Raw genomic sequence first — 18697 nt, forward strand, 5'->3', positions numbered from 1 at the left:
TGTCACACCTGATCTTCACACCTGTTAGTCCAGCTTTGGTGTTTGGCCTAAATTCTGCAAGAATTTGGGGGATCGAGCCTGTGAACCCTTCTGATGTGAAGTGCTCAGGGACTGACTCAGAGTCCCAAGGACCTGGGCAACTCCAGAGCAAGCGTCCTTCCAGAGCTGTCCACCCCGTCTAGCTGTTCCAGAGAGCCTGGGCTCAGAGCCATGGTCTGTCTCCAGCTCAGTAAGTGAAGGCTACTCTTAAAACTCAAGATGCTCACCCATCCGGTCCTGTTTAAGACCTACAAATCCGGGGAAGCCCCCCGGAAGAGGAGAGGTCCCGTGCTTCATAATTAATCCCGTCCAATAAAATGCGCTCAGAAACCAGGGATTCCGCTCCCCCCACCCAAAAAAAAACGAAAAAACAAAACAAACAAAAAAAAAAACCAGTGATCCCGCCCATGGTCAGTGAGGTTTCGGTATTGGTGGCGGCGGGTGAGCTCAGTTTATAGGACCAGCGGAAACAAGCTCTTATCTGTGCCAGGCACCATGCTGAGGGCTTCCCCTCTGTCCCACCACCATCTCTACTACATCCTTGTGAGGTCCATAGCATCAGGATCACCCTCATGGCACAGATAAGGAAACTGAGGCACAGAGGGACTAAGTAACGCGCTCCATGTCACACAGCTCGTAAGTGGCACGGCCGACATCCTAACCCAGCTCCGAGAAATTTCATAGACCAGATTCCCTGGGTTTTGCTTTAGTTCTACTTCCTTACTTAACATGGACTACCGTAAACTTAACCCTATTGAAACATCTTTCCACTCAATATAGTTGAATTTGAGTTCTTGGGGTTTCCATTAGCAAGGATACCATTCCTGTGGCAGCGACGGTCACCTTTTTCCCCACCTCTGGAACATTTAGACTGGGTAAGTTTGAGGTTCTTTGGCAGCATCCCAATAGATGTGTCAGGAAGTAGCTGACTGCGGATCAGGAGCTCGAGAGAGGAGGGTGGAAAGACGGTGGCCAAAAACACAGACATGGCGAGATCACGCCCAGCGAAAGGTGGCGAGAGCCATATTCAAGTGAGGGACGGAGGAGAGACCTACAAGTAAGAACTCAGGAAGACCAGGCTACAATAGAAGTCCAGGAGAATGGAAGGGAAAGGTGTATCAAGGAGGAAGGAGCAGCCAAAGGTGTTAAACGTTGCTTGGGTAGAAAGGCATGGCAGCCCAAAGAACCGTGTGACAAGAATAATATTTTCAAACATTAAAGCAATGTCTGTGCATGTCATGCTCTACAGATCATGTCCCCTGGGATCTTCCTTCCTGCTCGGAATCGGTGGTGTGTGTTGCTTCAGAAGGAAGCAGGGGATGCCTTCCAGAACAAGGAGGTCCATGCTCAGCTTTGACCCACACGCGTTATCGGACTTTCTTGAGCCCTTTTGAGACAGTGGTCTTGGAAGCTAAACATTCTTGGGAGAGCAAAGAGTTTTCCTCATTCCACAGGCAGCTTCCTGGGAATCTGAAGGGCAAAGTTTGGGACTCTGAGCACAGAGCGTCACTCTGCACCAAAGTGTAGACAGGGTGAAGGCTGTGACAAGGGGGTAGTTGCTATACTGAGGAAGATGGTTGGAGGGGAGGAGGTAGGGAGGGCGGGGTGAGCCAGTCTTAGTGCCTCTGACTACTTCCTCCCCCAGCCCAAGTGACCCTCCAGGTTTCTGGATGCTTCCTTAGTCTTTAACCTCCCACTGGCCTTTGCTCTCTAGGTCACTGGTTCTCAAACCCTGTGCAACCCAGGGCTACACCAGAATCACCTAGAATCCTTGTTAAAATACGTAATTCTAGGACCTACAGAATGAGAACTTCTACAGGTGAAAAACCTAGATGTTTTACAAGTTTCCTGCTATAATTCTGGTAAGAGTCAGAGTGGAAAGCACTAGTGTGAGTCTTCCTCTTGGACCTTTGCCTGACCATCAAACCCCAGAACCCTGTCCCCCTCCCCCACTCTATTCTTCTCTGTAGCATGACTGCGAGCTAACAGCCCACCTACCCTACTCCTCTTTTCTCTATCGTTAAATGCATGGCGATAGGCACGTAATGTGCACTCAGTGATGACTGGATGGATGGATGGATGGGGAATCAAAGAGCCAAGAAGCTCTCTACTGAAGGATATACGTTAAGACTAAGATAAAAGAAAAATAAAAGGGAATGATTTTACCAAGGAAAAGCTAAATAAGGGCATGAGGCACATTGTTGGCCTTCTCTTTGGAGAGTCATAAGTATATACATGCAGAAACAGAAAAAGCAGGTCCCAGGGACATAGAGAGGAGAGTGGGGCACACAGGGACCCGGACAGGAGGAGGCAGAGACCACAGGAGAAGCTCGGACAACAGACCCGAGCCTGCTCTACACTCAATTATGGACACCTGAGTCCGTTCTCCCCGAAATAGCTTTGAAATGTCAATCTCTCCTTTCCTTGCTGATTTTATTCTTGAAATAAACGTTTGTTTTCCCTTGGAATATTCAGCAGCTTGTTTCCGTTAGCACCTTGGCAGTCTGTGCCCTCTCCTGTGTCTGGAAGTGTCATTAATATCCAAACTGTCAAGATGGCACCAACTTTATCTGCATGTTGGGCAGCCTTGGTCAGCAATGCTCGAAATTTACTTTAAAATCAGCATTAAATCACAAAGCCGTATTTTTATTTAAAATAAAACTGATCTTTTGGCTTCAGTTTAGGGATGATGTAGAAAGATACAGCCCTGGTGAAAATTTGGTTGCTGCACTCCTGATTCCAGAAAAAGAGGCCCCCAAAGTCGTAGTCTCGTGACAGCCAAGCTACTGAGGTTTATATTACAAGATTGCTGAGCACTGCTGGGAAAACAATGGATTTTTGTTTATTTTGCCCAGTTGACCTTCCAGAGTGTTCACCCCGCCCCCTAAAAGATTAATTTTTTTAAAAGGGGAACCAGTAGATTTATTGAGATTTTTAGAGTCTTATGTTAGATTCTCTACCAAAGACTACTAATGAGTAACTCTGGGGTGTGTAAAACTTTATTATGGGTCAGAAAGCAAACAGATTTAAATTTAGGAAACGAAACTGGAGCTAAATTAATTTTTCTCTGAGGGTAAAATATAAATAATGGGGATTCCTGGGGGACCCAGGTTAGCACTAATTTTATTTTTAAATTTTATCATTCATCTGAAAGAGGGAGCATACCGTGCAATCTACACATCTGTAAATTCCTCTAAGCTCTTCTGATTTTAAAAGTATTAAGTCAGAATAAGCTTCTAAGACTCTTCTAAGACTACGTAAGTCAACACAAAAGTGGCAGCTAACTTACAGTGTAACCAAGGATAAAATAATATATTCAAGAGGAATACAGCAAAACTATGATAATGAACTTTAAAACTATGAATTACTACCAAGGAAAAGGATTTAAAATCGTTGAGGATTGAAAGGACCATAGTCATTCAATTCCATCAAATATTGCTAACCATCTTTTTTATTTAATTTAATATGTTTATTTGAGAGAGAGAGAGAGAGAAAGCACGAGCAGGAGGAGGGGCAGAGAGAGAGGGACAAGCAGACCCTGTTGAATGGGGAACCTGACACGGGACTCAATTCCAGGACCCCGAGATCAGGACCTGAGCTATGCTATGTACCTTAGCATATTAATAGGTTGGGAGAGTTTGCAGTGAAACAATCTGTTTAACCTTGTTTGTTCTGGCTCAAATAGGTTCTTAGTAGGTGAAAACACAGGTCATTAACGTCAAAGCCAGCTAGTGGGAGAAATGAGGCCACAGGGCACTGTGACTTTGGTGGTAAAGTCCATGGGGGACACCATTTTTAAGTGCCTCTAGTGGGGGGGGGGGTCAGGGGTAGGATCTGCCCAATATGGTGGCTGGTGCCTTCTCAGTCCTCAAAGCACCGTAGAAGGGATGGGTATTTCCTCATTCACCCACGTCACTCAGCTGATGGTGACCCCCTGAGCAGATACGGAAGAGCTGGAAGCTTCACACAGGACAGTCTGAGCCTGGCTGGGTGCGCCACTCAACAGGAAAAGAGCCAATCGTATCTCTGTGCATAGGGACTCAGTTAAAGAGAAACCAGACTGACAGGGAAGGCTGGTATCTCTCACAGTCGCCAAGAATCCAGCGCTCTGCCTAATTTTTCACTTTCATCCAGATGTTTCCTGTCAGGAAGGCACAGTCAATAATGTATGAATCTTAAAGGCGGCGGCAGATGTGGTTATTATTCCCTCTAGGCCTTTCCTGCCTTGGAGAAGACATATGACTCCAGAATGACTACAATTTTAAAAAATTTAAGTTGATATAGCCAGCTTATGAGTAAATGCATAGCTGCGATCATTTCAGGGCAAAAGTCTTCACAGGATTACAGTCTTCATCACGGTTTGGCTTGGCCTTTACATTTTCACTGTACGCTCTTCAGACGATCGTGCACGAGGGCTTCTAGAACAGAACCCGCTTGTTACAGCAAGCCGCTCTCTCTCGGCTGCAAGAGCCTCCAGCGGTCTATTTTTAATATTTGCTTTTATTTCTTAATCCTTCCAAACAATAAAAATGGAAGTCATTACAACCCAGTGCGGCTGTGGTAATAAATACTGTGGCGTCCAAAAATACATTGTCTCTGCCTGACCAGTTGCCCATTTTCCAGAATGTCTGGGTATTTATCTAGCAGCAAGAGACCATTATCCTTCGACACAGTTGTATTCCACTGACACCTAACCTCCTAATTAAAATCGGTATAATGATGGACTGTTTAAATTCTGGTTAAAATGTTCCCTTTCCATTTGCATTTAAAAGAAAACACACTCCTCATCCCGGGTACCCCATCCTGGGTTATAATTTGGCTTTCCTTTGCCAGAATCATGGTGTCACTCTGACTTGCCACTGCTTAAATCTAAACGAGCATCTGAATGTGCCTCCCAGCTTGGCTGTTGCCTGGCAACACCAGCAGCCTCCTCCTCGTCGGGGTGAGTTCTAATTGGTCACAACTCTTGACAGGAACCACTGACTTATTAGAAATGACACTTGATTATTCACCTAGATGGCTAGAGCTGATACTTATCAGCAGGAAATTCTGCATAAAAATAAGTCCTGGATGTTTTTAATATCTGGGGGGGGGGGAGAGCAGAAGGAAATAATGTTTTGTTAACCAGTATTAATTTTACATTTGTTAGCCCCCAGTTTAAAGCACTTTAAGGTATTGTTATTTTTTTATTATTTCTGAAGTCAACAATATGTTTAAATACCTTCTCCCATCCCCATTAGCTGACCCTTACTTATTCAGAAAACCCCCCTCTGACCTCCGTTCCAAAACAACCTTGCCTGCAGGTCTAAGAGTGCCAAATAGAATGAAACATTAAATTCATAAAATTCAATGAAGATTTATTAGTTCCTGTCTTTAAGGGGTTTATAATGTAGAAGGGCAACAAAGTGCATAAATCCTATATTATGACTGAGTCGTGGAAAACGGTAACAGAGTTCACGTCCTCTTTCGAGGAGCAGAAGCCACTTTGGGGCATAGGGGATAGCATTGGAAGTGAGTCATGAAGATTTTACTGAGCTTTGACAGAGGCAGAAGGTGCGTTGCAAGTGGACTGAGCTGCGGGAACAAACGCGTCTGGACAAAAAGTACAAGATGTGTTCAGGGAATAGAGGAGTTAACAGATTGCCTGGAACACAGGGTACCTGTAAGGGATTAGTGAAAGAAAACTGGAAAAGGAGGTGAGGCACAGAGAGTTCTGTGCTGGGGGAGTGTTTGGTGCGAGCTTCACTGGAGGGCGAGGAGCTATTAAGTACTTGAAAGTGAGGGAGTAAGGAAAGGGGTTTCAGGCACTCAGCCTGCAGGATGCGCCATTTCCCCTAGATCCTGCGACAGACACTTCCGGGGCAGATGAGGACAGCTGCTAGTCATACCTCTGGAGTCCACTTTCCATGGCCCCGGGGGGAGGGGGGACAGCTCCCGAGGCCCATATTTTCATCTCAGGATGGGGCCCTCTGCTCAGGCTCTTTTCTGAATCCCTCTTCATATGTAGACCCATGAGTCACCCTGCCGACACACCATCGAAGTGTGGGGGTCATCTCAGTTTAGAAGTATGAGATAATGCAGAAGGGACCCTCTCTTTCCTGCTCCCTGCTCAGCAAATGTGTCTTCTCTAGCCTTCAGGCTGACCCTGTTCTCCAAATTTCCAGGGGGCTCCAAAGGTTTAACGGTGTTTGTTGATTTGTTTGTTTTCCAAGTCCGTGACATCAGAGCTGCAGTCAGTGAAATTATAACCTAGAAGTCAATTGACTGAGGAACAAAGAGAATGGATTCTGATTTCGGAGACAAAAGCAACAAGCTAGGAGTCAGAGGATCTGAATTTCTAATTCTCATTTTTACTAAATTATTGAAACATAAAAATAACCAGATGTAGGCCTTTGTGTAATTCTGAAGTCAATGCATCAAAGAGATACAAAAAGACTTTCTTACGGATGGGATGTATTGGAGCAAGCAGAAAGGCTCGTGGATCTAACCCTTCACTGTGCCAGACTAGGAAGTTGCCTCCTCTTTCCATGGTCTCTAAGTAACTGTCTCAATCTGATGCTTAGGGACCTCATTCAAATCCTAGAATGTCCATGGAAAGGGAATTCATAGGGCAGTGCAATTATCCCCTTGTTTGGGGATGAGGACCCCAGTTCAAAGAGACTCAAATGACTTGCCCAAAGTAAGAGGTAAAACAGGCACTGGTGCCAGGTTTTTCACACAGAGCCCACTCCTGGTAAACTGCATGACATTCAGGCTCGGACAGAGCTCTTCCATCAATTAATGTTCCTTCTATGTCAAGGCCCTTAAGGAACATTCCGTCAATCTGTCATCACATAGATATTTCTAGAGACGCAACTGAATGTGTTGCGCTGAGCTCATTCCTGATAGGACAAATACTGCAAACTTCAATAACACATGACAACATACAGGAATTGCCACGAGAGGGTGACACTGAGTGTATTCGTTACCTATTGCTGTTTAACAAATTACCCCAAAACTTAGCAGCTTAAAACAACAAAACTTTATTAGCTCATGATGTCTGTGGGTCGGGAATCCAGCAGGGCTGTGCCTCTGTTTCAGGGTCTCTGCATTTAGCCTGGGCTATGATCTCATCTGAAGGTTTGACTGGAGGAAGATCTGCTAAGCTTACTCACATGGTTATTGGCAGGGTCCAATTCTTAATGGGCTTTGGAAAAGAGGATAACAGGCTTGTCCTATGTCCTTCAGTCAGTGGGGATACATAGATAAGAAGCATTTTCATTAGACCAGTCTGGTGACTGAGTACAGAATGTATTGAAAAGTGAAAAGAAAGAAGGCTAGGAAGCTCTTTGGAAACTGTTTTTTAGTCTGCCTAGGTGTCCGGCACTATACAAAGTACTGAGGCTACAAAAGAGGTTTACACTTCTTTGTTCTCAAGAAGCAGGATGACAGCCATATTCCAGGTGACAGGTGGCAAAGCCTGAATTAGAGTAGTCGACAGGGAGATAAAGATGAAGGAAGAGAGACAAGGAACTAATGATAACATGGTCAGTCAAGAACAGGTGGATGCACTGCAGTCTTGTCCATAAGGACTAAGAGGAAAGAAAATGGTGCCAGGCATCCAGAGCTGTCCGGGAGCATGGGGGTCCTCCAGACGACATCTGGCATGCCTTCTACTGCCAAGCCTTTTATATATTTCTAATCTCTTCAAAGAAGGTCTTATTACCCCATTTTGCAGATGAAGAAATAGATTCACTGAAGTTGAGCAATTCACCCAAGGTCACACAACTAAAAAGTACCAAGGAGAGGAAATCTAATAGCTGGCAGTGGCTTTGAATATTTGCTCTTGCCCGGGTCAGGTGTACTCAACAAGGTCAGCATCTTAGCCTCAGAGAAGGAAGCCCCACTGGAAAAATGCTGGGAATCACCTAAAAGGAGAGTAGAAAGCCTATGAGCAGAGATTTCGTAGCCCTTCTCTGTCATCACCCCATGAGTTGTCTCTTTTGTCTCTTTTGACCACTCGGAAAGCTCTCTCCACCTTGTTAAATTAATTCTATTGCCCTCTGTCTCTGCTTGACTCAGAAATCCTCAGATACAGTCTGAAAAAAAGAAAGAAACAAAGATCCATTTTTTTTAAAACTGGGGGATTTAATAATAGGCAATTCCAGGTAGAGAGCAGTAAAGAGGAAGGACTTCCTTCCTTGACGAATTTCTTCCCCAGGCTGAGGGTGGTACTTTACCCTAGATGGTGACTGCTAGTTTCCAAATGGCTGGCCAGCTGTACAGTCAGCATCATCTAGAATAAAGCCAACCCATGTGAGAGGTGAAAGAAGCAAAATGGGAACCCTTTCTCCCCGGGCGTGGCTGCTAGACTGTCATCCCCAAGAAGAAATCATTCTTTTAAAAACCTAATAACATTAGTATTTTATCTGGTAAGTATCATGTCCATGCTTTATGAAAAACATGGGGAAAAAAACAAAAATAAAAATTTCTCATTATCCTACAAAGATGAAACACAACAATCGAATGAGAATCCTTTATTAAGATCTGACGATAGCATTGTGTGCTCATCTGTGCGTGTGTGTTTGCACAAGCCACCTATGCCTGCTTGTCTGCAGATCTAGGGGAGTAACTGCTGGGCTTGTGGATTGTAGAAAGACGATCGCAAGCCCATCAAAGAGAGCTTTTGTTTGTATGCAACTCGTGTGAGAGTGAATATTCCATAACTACTTGTGTATAATGCAAGGAAGAAAGCCTGAAATGATGCCCATTGGCCAACATACAGATCCGCTCCACGGTCTTATAATATTCTCTCTGCATTGCTTCTTAAAACATTTTTCATATTACATGCCCCATCTCATATCACATTAACCCAAATAAAAATGTCATTAACCATTCAGTGCGACAGACAGCAGGCAGAGCATGGTAGAAAATTACAATCATGCCAGTCAGCCACAAAGCATTCTAGTTACAAGCACGTAGAGGAATCGAGGGTGAGTGGTGGTGGGTCCAGCCCCCCTTTGCACTGTCCAGCATACGACTGGACTGAACAGGGGTGGACCCCTCTTTATGCACAAGGCATGCTTCTTGAAGAGTTGAGTATAAATCCAATTTTACGTTGCATACAATTTCCGTTACATTAAGGGAGCTGTGAGCTTGATATCTAAAAAGTCTTCCTTTCGAACAGCATTTTTCTTTTTTTTTTTTTTACCATGTTCTTATTCCTCTGAAATAAACCAAAGAGAACTTTTGGTATATGGGATTTTATGAAAATGGAGTTCACTTGTACCACTAAGTTTATTAAAATAATGGAAGAATACAGCCGGTGAAGGCAGTCGTAGAAATGTGGGTGAGATAGCAGAGTTCTCCAAACGTGTAGGTAGTCAAAGATTTTTTGAGAGTGATGGCCCAGAGGCCACTAAAAAGGGCCCATTTACACCCACTTTTGTATTGAGGGATTATTAAATTGACAGTGGGTGAACATTTAGAAAAGAATGCAGCTGTCCTGAAGAGTCCCCCCAGAGTTACCAAGAATAAATCAGGGTAGCCATTCTTATTCCTGTTTTGAGTGGACTCCAGGATAGGCACATGAGGTGAATTCCATTTCTGTTTCGGCAAATCATTGGACAAACTCTTCCCCGGCCAACGTACCCATCCGTTGGTGCCTGGCTGACTATTTACTTAGGTTCACGCACAACTGGCCGAAGAACCAGAAACACTGACAATTGACCAATTCTGTAGCTCCCTAAAGTAACTACCTAGTAGAGGGCCACGGGCTCTGTGTTTGCTCCTGGACACACAATGACAAACCGAATGAAGGCTTAGAAGGCACATTTACCAAATCTCAGAGGGAACAAGAAGCAATAGCCAATGTTACGGAAGATGAGATCTGAACGCGTGAGTACGCCCCTTGGCTCACCTACACTGAGTAGCACACGCACCCTTGTGCTCTAAGGCCTTGAAGCTGGATGAACAGAAAGTCCTTTTTCTTAGAATTTTCCTTTCCAGATACTTCTCCTAGAAGGCTTGGCCACAAGGGAGAATCTCAGATGTCCTGTCATCTCTCCACGGAGTTGAGTTGAGTTGAGTTCAGCTCTCCAAGGAGCTGAACGTCTGCTCCTTGACCTGCCCGTGCGTGTTGCCCAGGCCACGGCCCCGGCTCCGGGAACTCACACAGCCCTGAGCTTAGCCTACAGCTTGCTCTTACTCAGCAGGAGTGTCCTTCTGCTTCTTAGGACCATCTCCTCCAGAGAGAGCTCCCACAGCAAACAGTTGGGCCCCTGGTGTCACAGTTCTGTCCTTACACTCCAGAACACATGGGGTGGCTTTCAGACCTACAGGAAGGAGAGGTCCAACAAAGCCATGTGTCCCTCCAACACCTGGCCAACAGCCACCTAGGCTGTCCCACTGTGCCAGGCTTCTCCAATCGCCTGAATGTCTTGGGGGATTGAAAGATTGTTCTGCTCAGAACACATGGCAGGACAACGTTTTACAGCAATAAATGTAATGTAAATATAAAGCTTTTCTAATGAATGGAGTCTGAAGTGTCAAAAAGTCAATTGCATATGGTGATGATTCCTGGAAACAGACCTTGTAGCTTTTGCTGACCTGAACCTCATATTTGCCTGTCCCACGTCTTCTCAAAAAGTCCACATACACCTGGGCTTGGGACTGGCAAGCAGGGAAGTGATCCATTTGTGATTTATGGGATCTTACCTGAAATATTGTGTTCCATTGATGGAGCTGCCTTTTAGGAGTAACACTGACAAGACAGAGAGAGACAAGAATGGAGAAGTGTGCGCAGACCACGTTGCATGAGGAGTGGGTGAAGGGATGGGAACCATTGTCTAGGAGGTAAAGAGGACCAGCGCTTGCTCTCTGGGTATCTGCAGCCCTACCATGTGGAAGAAGTCTACTAAAAGCAGGGAGGGGTTGTCAGAAGGGACAAATTTTGCCTCAGTACAACATACCTTCTAATAAGTAGATTAACATTCTATAACTTTCCCTAAAGCCTCAAGATTTTCAGGGCAAAGACTGGGTCTTAAATAATCATTCAAATTCATTTCCTCCTTCAACAAATAATTACCGTGTGCTAGGCATTGCTCTGGGTTCGGGGAACATAAAAATGAACAAAAAGACAAGGAGACAAAAAGACAAAAATCTTCTCTGCCCTCAGGAAGTTACGGTCTAGTGTCAAATCATAAAATCTGAACCTATTTACATTTCAAAAAAATGTTTTCCATAAGAAATGCTCAGAACAATGTGTTACGGCATGTTGCTTTAGCTGTGGTGTTATTCTAGAACGTGCACTCATTAGAATAACACCATATTCTACGGTGGTGACTTGGCTTTGCAAACATACAGGAGAAAACAGAAGATCACGTGAGTGGCCTTTAGGTTCCGCAGAGAATTCTACCCCCTTGAGCCAGACTGCTGGGGTCAGAGTGACGGCAGCCAAAAATGATTTCCAAATGAGATCCAAACTTGGTGAAGCTAGGCAATAATTACATGAATGTTCGCGACACCATTCTCTCTGTGTGTGTGCATATGCTAGACATTTCCATAATGAAAATATTTAAATATTTAAAAAAAAGAAATTCAGCAATTTACCCAGGTGGGCACGGAAGGTCCCTTGAAGTCAAGGGTTCCCTTACACATATGTATTCAAAGGTTTAAGCGGCTAAAGCAAAAATGAATAGCCATCCATCAGAAATGTGCTAAAAGTGATTTTTGTATTGGGTAAAAAGTTGAAATGGACGACCTGACGTTCCTTTGGAGACTACGATTCTATATTCTAGCAGAAAACCTAAAGTAAAATTGGAACCAAGCAATCATGGATTGGGGCTAATTCCAGAGAGAGTACATATGGATTGTGGTCTATTTACTCTCTAATGCTAACCAAATGTCATGAAACCGAGTACTGATTCTCATTTCTGTCTAAGCACTTAATGATCATTTTTGTAATTATTTCCCAGTATTTACTCTAAATCCTTTCTTCTTTTTGCTTCCAAAAGAACAGATTGCTTAAGCCAAAATAGACATTTACAGCTATTGTATTTTACATATTTGTGAATTTCAGACCCTCCTCTTGATTCTTAACTGCGTGAAAGTTACCTTGAAAACAATGTCTGTTTTCCCAGGAAGCGCCGCACATGACCTCTTTATCTGTAGCTAATTTAGGTGGGCTCCCTGCATGGTGTCCTAATTACCCCTTTGTTATCTGCTATCAGATGACGCCCCTAATCAGCCAAGCCTGCGATCTGCTCCTGGCTCACTTAAAACGCTATGCGGAATCCGGGGACTCTTTCGACATCCAGAGGTAAGGGCGCTGCATGGATACCTGACAGATGAGGAATCGTGCGTTTGAATTGCTGCTGCTTGTAACTCTACATAATTGCTGGACAATTACCTTGGGACCAGCAAACTATGGAAGTGCTAGAAGCTCATAAAAAGCATGGGTGGACTGAATAATAAGAAGAAATGAAACCCGTGTAAGATGTGAAGAGAATGTGAACAAAGCCCAGGGTAGGTGTGGCGTGTTGAGGGAGGCCTTGAGTGGGCAGCGGTGTGTGGGTGCACACGCCCTCTGACCTCTGCAGAGGCAGGAGGGGTCAGAGCCACATGGGGGGGGGGCAGAAGTGAGGGGTGAGCTGGGAAAGTCCAGGCATTTTTATCGCCAGAATTGCGCACCTCAGCCTAGAAGCCAGGACTTAGCGATGGACTCCAAATTGAAATGAGTGATTGTCTGGCTTCCCCTCCAGTTGTCCTGGGCTAAGTCATGGCTTCCAGCCCGGGAGGAGCAGGGCGAGAGAGGCAGGTCAGCCAGAAGCTGACTCGTTCTTATTATCATTACTCATAAAGTAGTAACATAACCATCACCAGCATTCAAATTCTGCCGTGGTGTTTACAAAATCCTCTCACACTCTTTTCTCTCTGGTCATGGGCTGTGTGCGTTGGTTAAAGACCAACTAGGAAAGCAAAGTAAATAACTAACTTAAAAACCCTTAACTCTTGGGGGGTTAGGATCAGACGCAATCACACTCAGTAGGCAAACTGTTTTCACTATAGCGGGGACATGTGTAATCAATTGTAGGAATGTTTTCAATCAAGCACTCAAAAGAAAAGAAGTCATCTGGAGATGTCATTTATACCTTAACGATAAGCTGTTGGTGATAGAGCCTGGAAGAAAGGAACTCTGTGTGTGCCCCCCTGCTCCAGTGTCGAGCCACAAAAAATAAGAACTTTTCGTTATAAAAGGAAATGCATACCCCATTGGTAGCCTTTTTTTAAGAAATAACTGCACCTGACTGCTCCTGTGAGATAGCACAAAAAGATCATTCTGGCTTAAAATGGCCCTTTGAAGGCAGGTTTCCTAGAGCCGAAGAGGTTAACGTTTCTGGAGCTATTGCCAGACACTTTTCCTCCTGTTTGTTTCTAAAGCGCAACGTGTGTTTTCTGTAATAACATACATATGTTCATGAAGCTGGTCCCAAAGTTTGTCTTCTATTTATTTGAGTGTGAAGCGCCCTTGTTTTTGGTCTGTTACTCTTAGAAAAACCGTAAAATCATTAGGAGGGAGAGTGAGGCAAAAATAATAAAACTAGACAACCAGGTTGCCAATTTGCTGATCCCAACCTGCTCTATACCAATGGACCCCTCGATCCTGGCTTTGGACGGAATCTACACAGCTCTGGCTCCACGCGCGCGGGCTTTGGGTCAACTGTTTCCCTCCACAGGGAGGAAGGTCCGGAGCCTGCTTCTTGGACTTTGTAGCTGGTTGATTCAGGCTGCCTGAAGCCAGAGAGTCAAGGAAGTGATGCTCTCCTCCCCTTCCCAGTCTTGGTTCGCATCAGCTATCCAGTACGTTTCCGTGTGTCCTCCTGAATTCCGCTGCCATGCTCAGGGGATCCCACCCCTCACCTTAGCCCTGCAGGAAGCTGCTTCCCACAGCAGCAGGCAGACGATGGAGCCGGGCCTCTTGCGGAGGGAGGGTGGGCAGGGCGCGATGGCCAGGCCAATGGCAGAGTCCTTCCCAAACCCAAATGGCTCCCTCTCCCGCAGGTGCTACAGCTGCTACACCACAGATGTGGTGGCGAGTGTCGCCTTTGGGACCCAGGTGGACTCCCGAAGGACCCCCGAGGACCCCTTTGTGATGCACTGCAGGCGTTTCTTTGCGTACTCCATCCCCAGGCCTGTCCTGGTTTTAATCTGTAAGTACAGCTCTTGCCCGGGGGGATGGGTGTAGGACTGGGGTCCGGCAAGCTGGCCAGACTCTATGGCAGCTCTTGGGGCTCAGCCCCCACCACGAGGAAGGGGTGCTGGAGGGGTCTCTGAGACTCGCCCTGCAGGGTCCACCTGCAGAGACCTTAAGCTCCTGGAACCACCCAGGCTTCTGTGGTCACCAGCTGGGGCCAATCATTAGCAAGGCGGGTACTGCTGGCCTTTCTCGCCACCACCGCCGCGAGAACCGCCTCGTCCCCACTTCACAGATGAGAAAACTGAAGCTTAGAAAGGCAGAGCCAAGATGGGAGCCGAGAGCCTTTCATTTTCTATGACATATTCCTCCCCCCCAGCAAAATCCTCTCCAGAAGTCTCCGCTGGAAGCCCAGCGCCCGGCAAACTAGAAATCATACATGAAGGGTGACTGGCAGGTTACCTAATGCCGTGGGGACTGGTCGATTTATTTTATTTTTATTTCAAGAAGTGAGTTTTTGCCCTCGAGCCAATTCCGGCATCTTCTCGCTTTTATGGAAGTATTGAAGCGTTGCTATTGCTGTTATTGATTATTGCCCGAACTTCTAACCTTTCTGCCGGGCTGCTAAATTGTATCCATTCCTCGGTCAGTCCCTTTCCCATTTGTGAGTCCATTTCTGTGGAAGTCCCGGGCACCTCCATCAGCTCCGCGCTGAAACTGTACCGAGGGGTCACCAAGGGGCTTCAGAGCAGCCTCCTCTCCACCCTTCACCCCAGCCACCCCCTGGGAGCTGCTTCCCTGGGTCCGCTCCACCTGCGGCGGCCCAGGGACACGGGCATGTCCTCCGGTGGGCGGCTCCGCTGTCCCGGCGCTGCTACCCCTCGTCTCTCGGCCACTCTGAGCCCACCTCAGAGCTCTGGCTCCTGAAAATGGGCAGAGTATTCTGAGAGCTCCGGGGGTACAGAACTACCCCCCCAATCCGGGCTCCCATGCAGTGCCTGTGCCCAGTGGGCCCCCGATCCATGCTGGGAAGCGGAGCTGACCTGAGCCACCCTGCAGCAGCTCAGCCCCTCAGCCGAACCCCCCTCCCCCGCCCACTCCACGAGGGGATGAGTGTCCCTGGCCCGGGGAGGCCTGCCAAGGCCATGGCAGCAAGGGCACAGGCGGCGCGCCTGGCACAGCGAGGGAGGATCCCGAGGGGCCAGCATTCTTGCCAGCGACGCCGCGGCAGCTCTTGGGGACCACTCAGGTGGTCGCTCGGGGGACGGTTAGCCCTGGGGAAACAAAGGCAAATGTCCAGGAAATTAAGAAAGTAGATCCGCTTCCCGCCTTGCTCAGATGTGAAACATGCCCCAACATCTGTCCTTCTCTGATGGAACACGAAGACCTCGGGCCCTCCTACCTAGGACCTGGAAAACTCATTTCTAAGCGCGAGCTTGAGGTCCGGGGGCCGGATGGCAGCGCTGACTCAACTGAACAGACATGTACTGAACGCTTGCAACGAGCGAGGGGCGGTCAGGAGTCGGGAGGTGGAATCAGGCTCGAGCCCTGTGATAAAGCACGCGGACCCCGAGGGGAGCCCTGCCTTCCAAAGCGGGGGTGTGGGGGGGGGTTCTGCTTCCCCGGCAACAGGCATCTGATAGCCCCGGGTTATTGCCGCCCTGTTTTCAGTGTTGCTTTTGTTTTTCTCTTTCAAGTATCATTTCCATCCATAATGGTCCCACTGGCCCGGATTTTGCCCAATAAGAACCGAGATGAACTGAATGGCTTTTTTAACAAACTCATTAGGAACGTGATTGCCTTGCGGGACCAGCAAGCAGCAGAAGAGGTAAGGGACCATAATAGGACACAGCAGCGAAATGGAACGGGGCCTAATTTGGCACTGCTCTCCCTTCCCTCTTGCCTCCCCACCCTGCATGCTGGCCTTTAGCCGCCTACCGCTCAGGGCTTTCCAGGGCACTAGAAGGAAAGGAGAAGGGGTGGGGTGGTGGGGGGTGAACACGGATGAGAAGGGTGAGGGCAGAGGGGGAAGGACGGTGGAGAGAAGCCCGGAGCAAACTGTCCACATTCTGACATGGGTGCCCCCCCAAATGCACGGCCTCTCTCTCCCAAGCACCGGCAATAGCCACCCCAAAGAAGTTTCTAGATAAATGCGCCAACATGGACTTTCCATCAGCATATTCGTTCTCCTGAATGTCGGCAAGATAGAGTTTTACAACGTGAAGAGCATCAGCAGTAGAGAGGATCTGGGCAGCTGACAAACAACCCCCGCTGGCTTTCAGAATGGAGGACGTGGCTACACAATCAGGGGCTGAGGGCTCCTGTGCATCCTCTGAGACCCAGAGACTTCTTTCCTCCCTACAGATTTGCACCAGGCCTGGTGCAGAGTGGGAATCCAAGAAATATTTGTTGTTTGAACTTGGCTGAGAACAGAAATAGGACTTTCCAGTGTTGGGAAAATAATTTCACTGTTGGATACACTCATGCATGTATAATGCTCTTCTTTAAGGGCCTCGTTGCATTCGAGAAAGTTGCTTCAAAAGGAAAAAACAGGGCTGAAACGTCTTCTCCGGAACTGATTCGCAGGAGCGTGGCAGAGTTGCCTCAAAGACTGGCTCAGAGGGCTTAATGAGGGACGAGGAGATGTCCGGTGGCTGCACCATGGGCCCAGAATGAGACGGGGAGTAGAGGCGGGGCCAGTTAGTGGCAGGAGGCACCAGCAGCAGCCTCGTCCTGCCTGGCTTCCCCCCCCAACCCCGATACTGGGAAGCAAAGGTGTCCCAGTTCAGGAGGGAGGGGAAGGTGCACAGACGCTCACGACCCCTTGGCCCACACACCATCGTGAACCCTACTCGATGCCCTTGGACGTGTGGGAACCATTAGCTCCCTGAGGCTCCCTGGCCCAGCTCTGCCCCCAAAAGGACAGAACATTCTCATCCGGGTTCCTGCATCTCCACAATGATGAGGAAGCCTGGGGAAGGAGGGGTGAGGGGAGCCGCGTTTTCAAACCTCAGCAGTGCTCTGACGGGCTTCCTGATGACAGTTTTGTCACACGCACTCCCCTCCTCCTCCCCCAGCCCGAAACCCACAGGCTGTGGAATCAGGCTGCAGATCCTAAAACTGTTGCGCCCAACAGCTTACTGTGAGGTGAGGGGTTTATTAAAGATCCAATTACTAGGATTGCCTCAAGCTCTTCCTTTCATAAACTCAAGAGCTATTTGTTTCAAACAATGAGTTGATCTGAGAAAAACCTCCCAACCACAAATCCAGGACTGCCCGTGTCAAGACAGAGCTATATGGTTACTAAGAAAACTTGCTTTAAACCCATCTAAACTCTGTAGACATTCCATCAAGCAGATGTGTGTTTGCGCAGTGGAAAATGCAGCACAGATGTTAAAAGGTAAATATTTTTCTAAGCTCTAGCCGATGGGTGGATTAGACACCTACATCTATCAGGGTGCGTATTTTTCTTGGATAGAGCCATAAAGCAGCACTGTTTCGGTCCTAAATGGGCAGTGTTCACATAGCCTCCGTGATGCAGTGCGAATTAAAGAAACCCATCTACGCTAATGCTCTTCTCCAGCGTGCAGGCCCCAGAGAGCAGCCCTTTCCGCTGACCTTTGGAACTGGAGGGGAAGACAGATTTCTACCATGCCCAATGGCCCTCTAGCAGCCTGTCTGGGCAGAGAGAGGAAAGGGGGCCAGCCACAGCTCCACTACTGGAAAAAGCCACCGGAGCTCTCCTGCCCGCCACTGGGGTCCCCACCCCGCCCTCCAGCAAAGTCACAGGTGAGCCTTGGGGACTACTGCGTGGCGCCCTGAGGAGTTTAACCCTCCCCAGCTGTCAGTCTTGCCAATTCTCATCCAGGAGCCAAGGCAATGGAAGTTTCTTAGCTCCCCTATGGGCCATCATCCCCTGCCCTGTCCCGACTCTGCCCCACGGGACCAGGGCGGGCAGGGGGGCCCCAAGAGCCACCCAGATGTCGGTCAAGCATCAGGAGGGAGTCTGGGGAGAGCCAGCCCTTGACGATGCCACCCAGAAATCAGAATGACCAGGGCCCGGGGTGGCAAGCGGCAGCCAACGATGGTTCACCTGAGCAGGCCGGCAAGACACAAAGGCCTTCGCCCGGGAGACGCAACGTCCTTGAGGCCCCGTGTCTTAGCTGGGAGGCCTGCTGGAATCTCGAGAGGCGGACGCCTTGCAAGGTCACAAAAGTGGGGAAGCAGGCAAGCTGCAAAGGCCGCATGCTCCAAGGTTCCAGCGGCAGATCCGATCCCGGGCACTTGTAAGCAAAGCCAACACAGTCTTTTTCAAATGCATTTTACTGCATGGCAGTGTTCTTGCGGGATTATTTATACAGACCTAACACGTGCTCAGCACCACACCCGCCCCGGGGTAGGGGGGTGGCCACAGGGTCCTGCCCTGGACACGTTTATACTCTTACGGAGGAAAAAAAGCAACAAGATGGGAAGTAACTACAACCT

General features: G+C 47.7%; 1 protein-coding gene across 1 annotated transcript in view; it reads left to right on the forward strand.

Annotated features, from left to right (window-relative positions):
* Nucleotides 1-18697, forward strand: part of TBXAS1 (thromboxane A synthase 1) — a 161545-nt gene that overhangs the window by 97455 nt on the left and 45393 nt on the right. Inside the window, exons 7-9 of the mRNA XM_080818371.1 lie at nucleotides 12249-12337; nucleotides 14080-14228; nucleotides 15910-16040. Of these exons, the coding sequence (XP_080674497.1) occupies nucleotides 12249-12337; nucleotides 14080-14228; nucleotides 15910-16040 (369 nt within the window). The remainder of the gene's footprint in view (nucleotides 1-12248; nucleotides 12338-14079; nucleotides 14229-15909; nucleotides 16041-18697) is intronic.

The sequence above is a fragment of the Martes martes genome (assembly GCF_963455335.1).
Source record: "Martes martes genome assembly, chromosome: 11".
NCBI classification, from domain to species: domain Eukaryota; kingdom Metazoa; phylum Chordata; class Mammalia; order Carnivora; family Mustelidae; genus Martes; species Martes martes.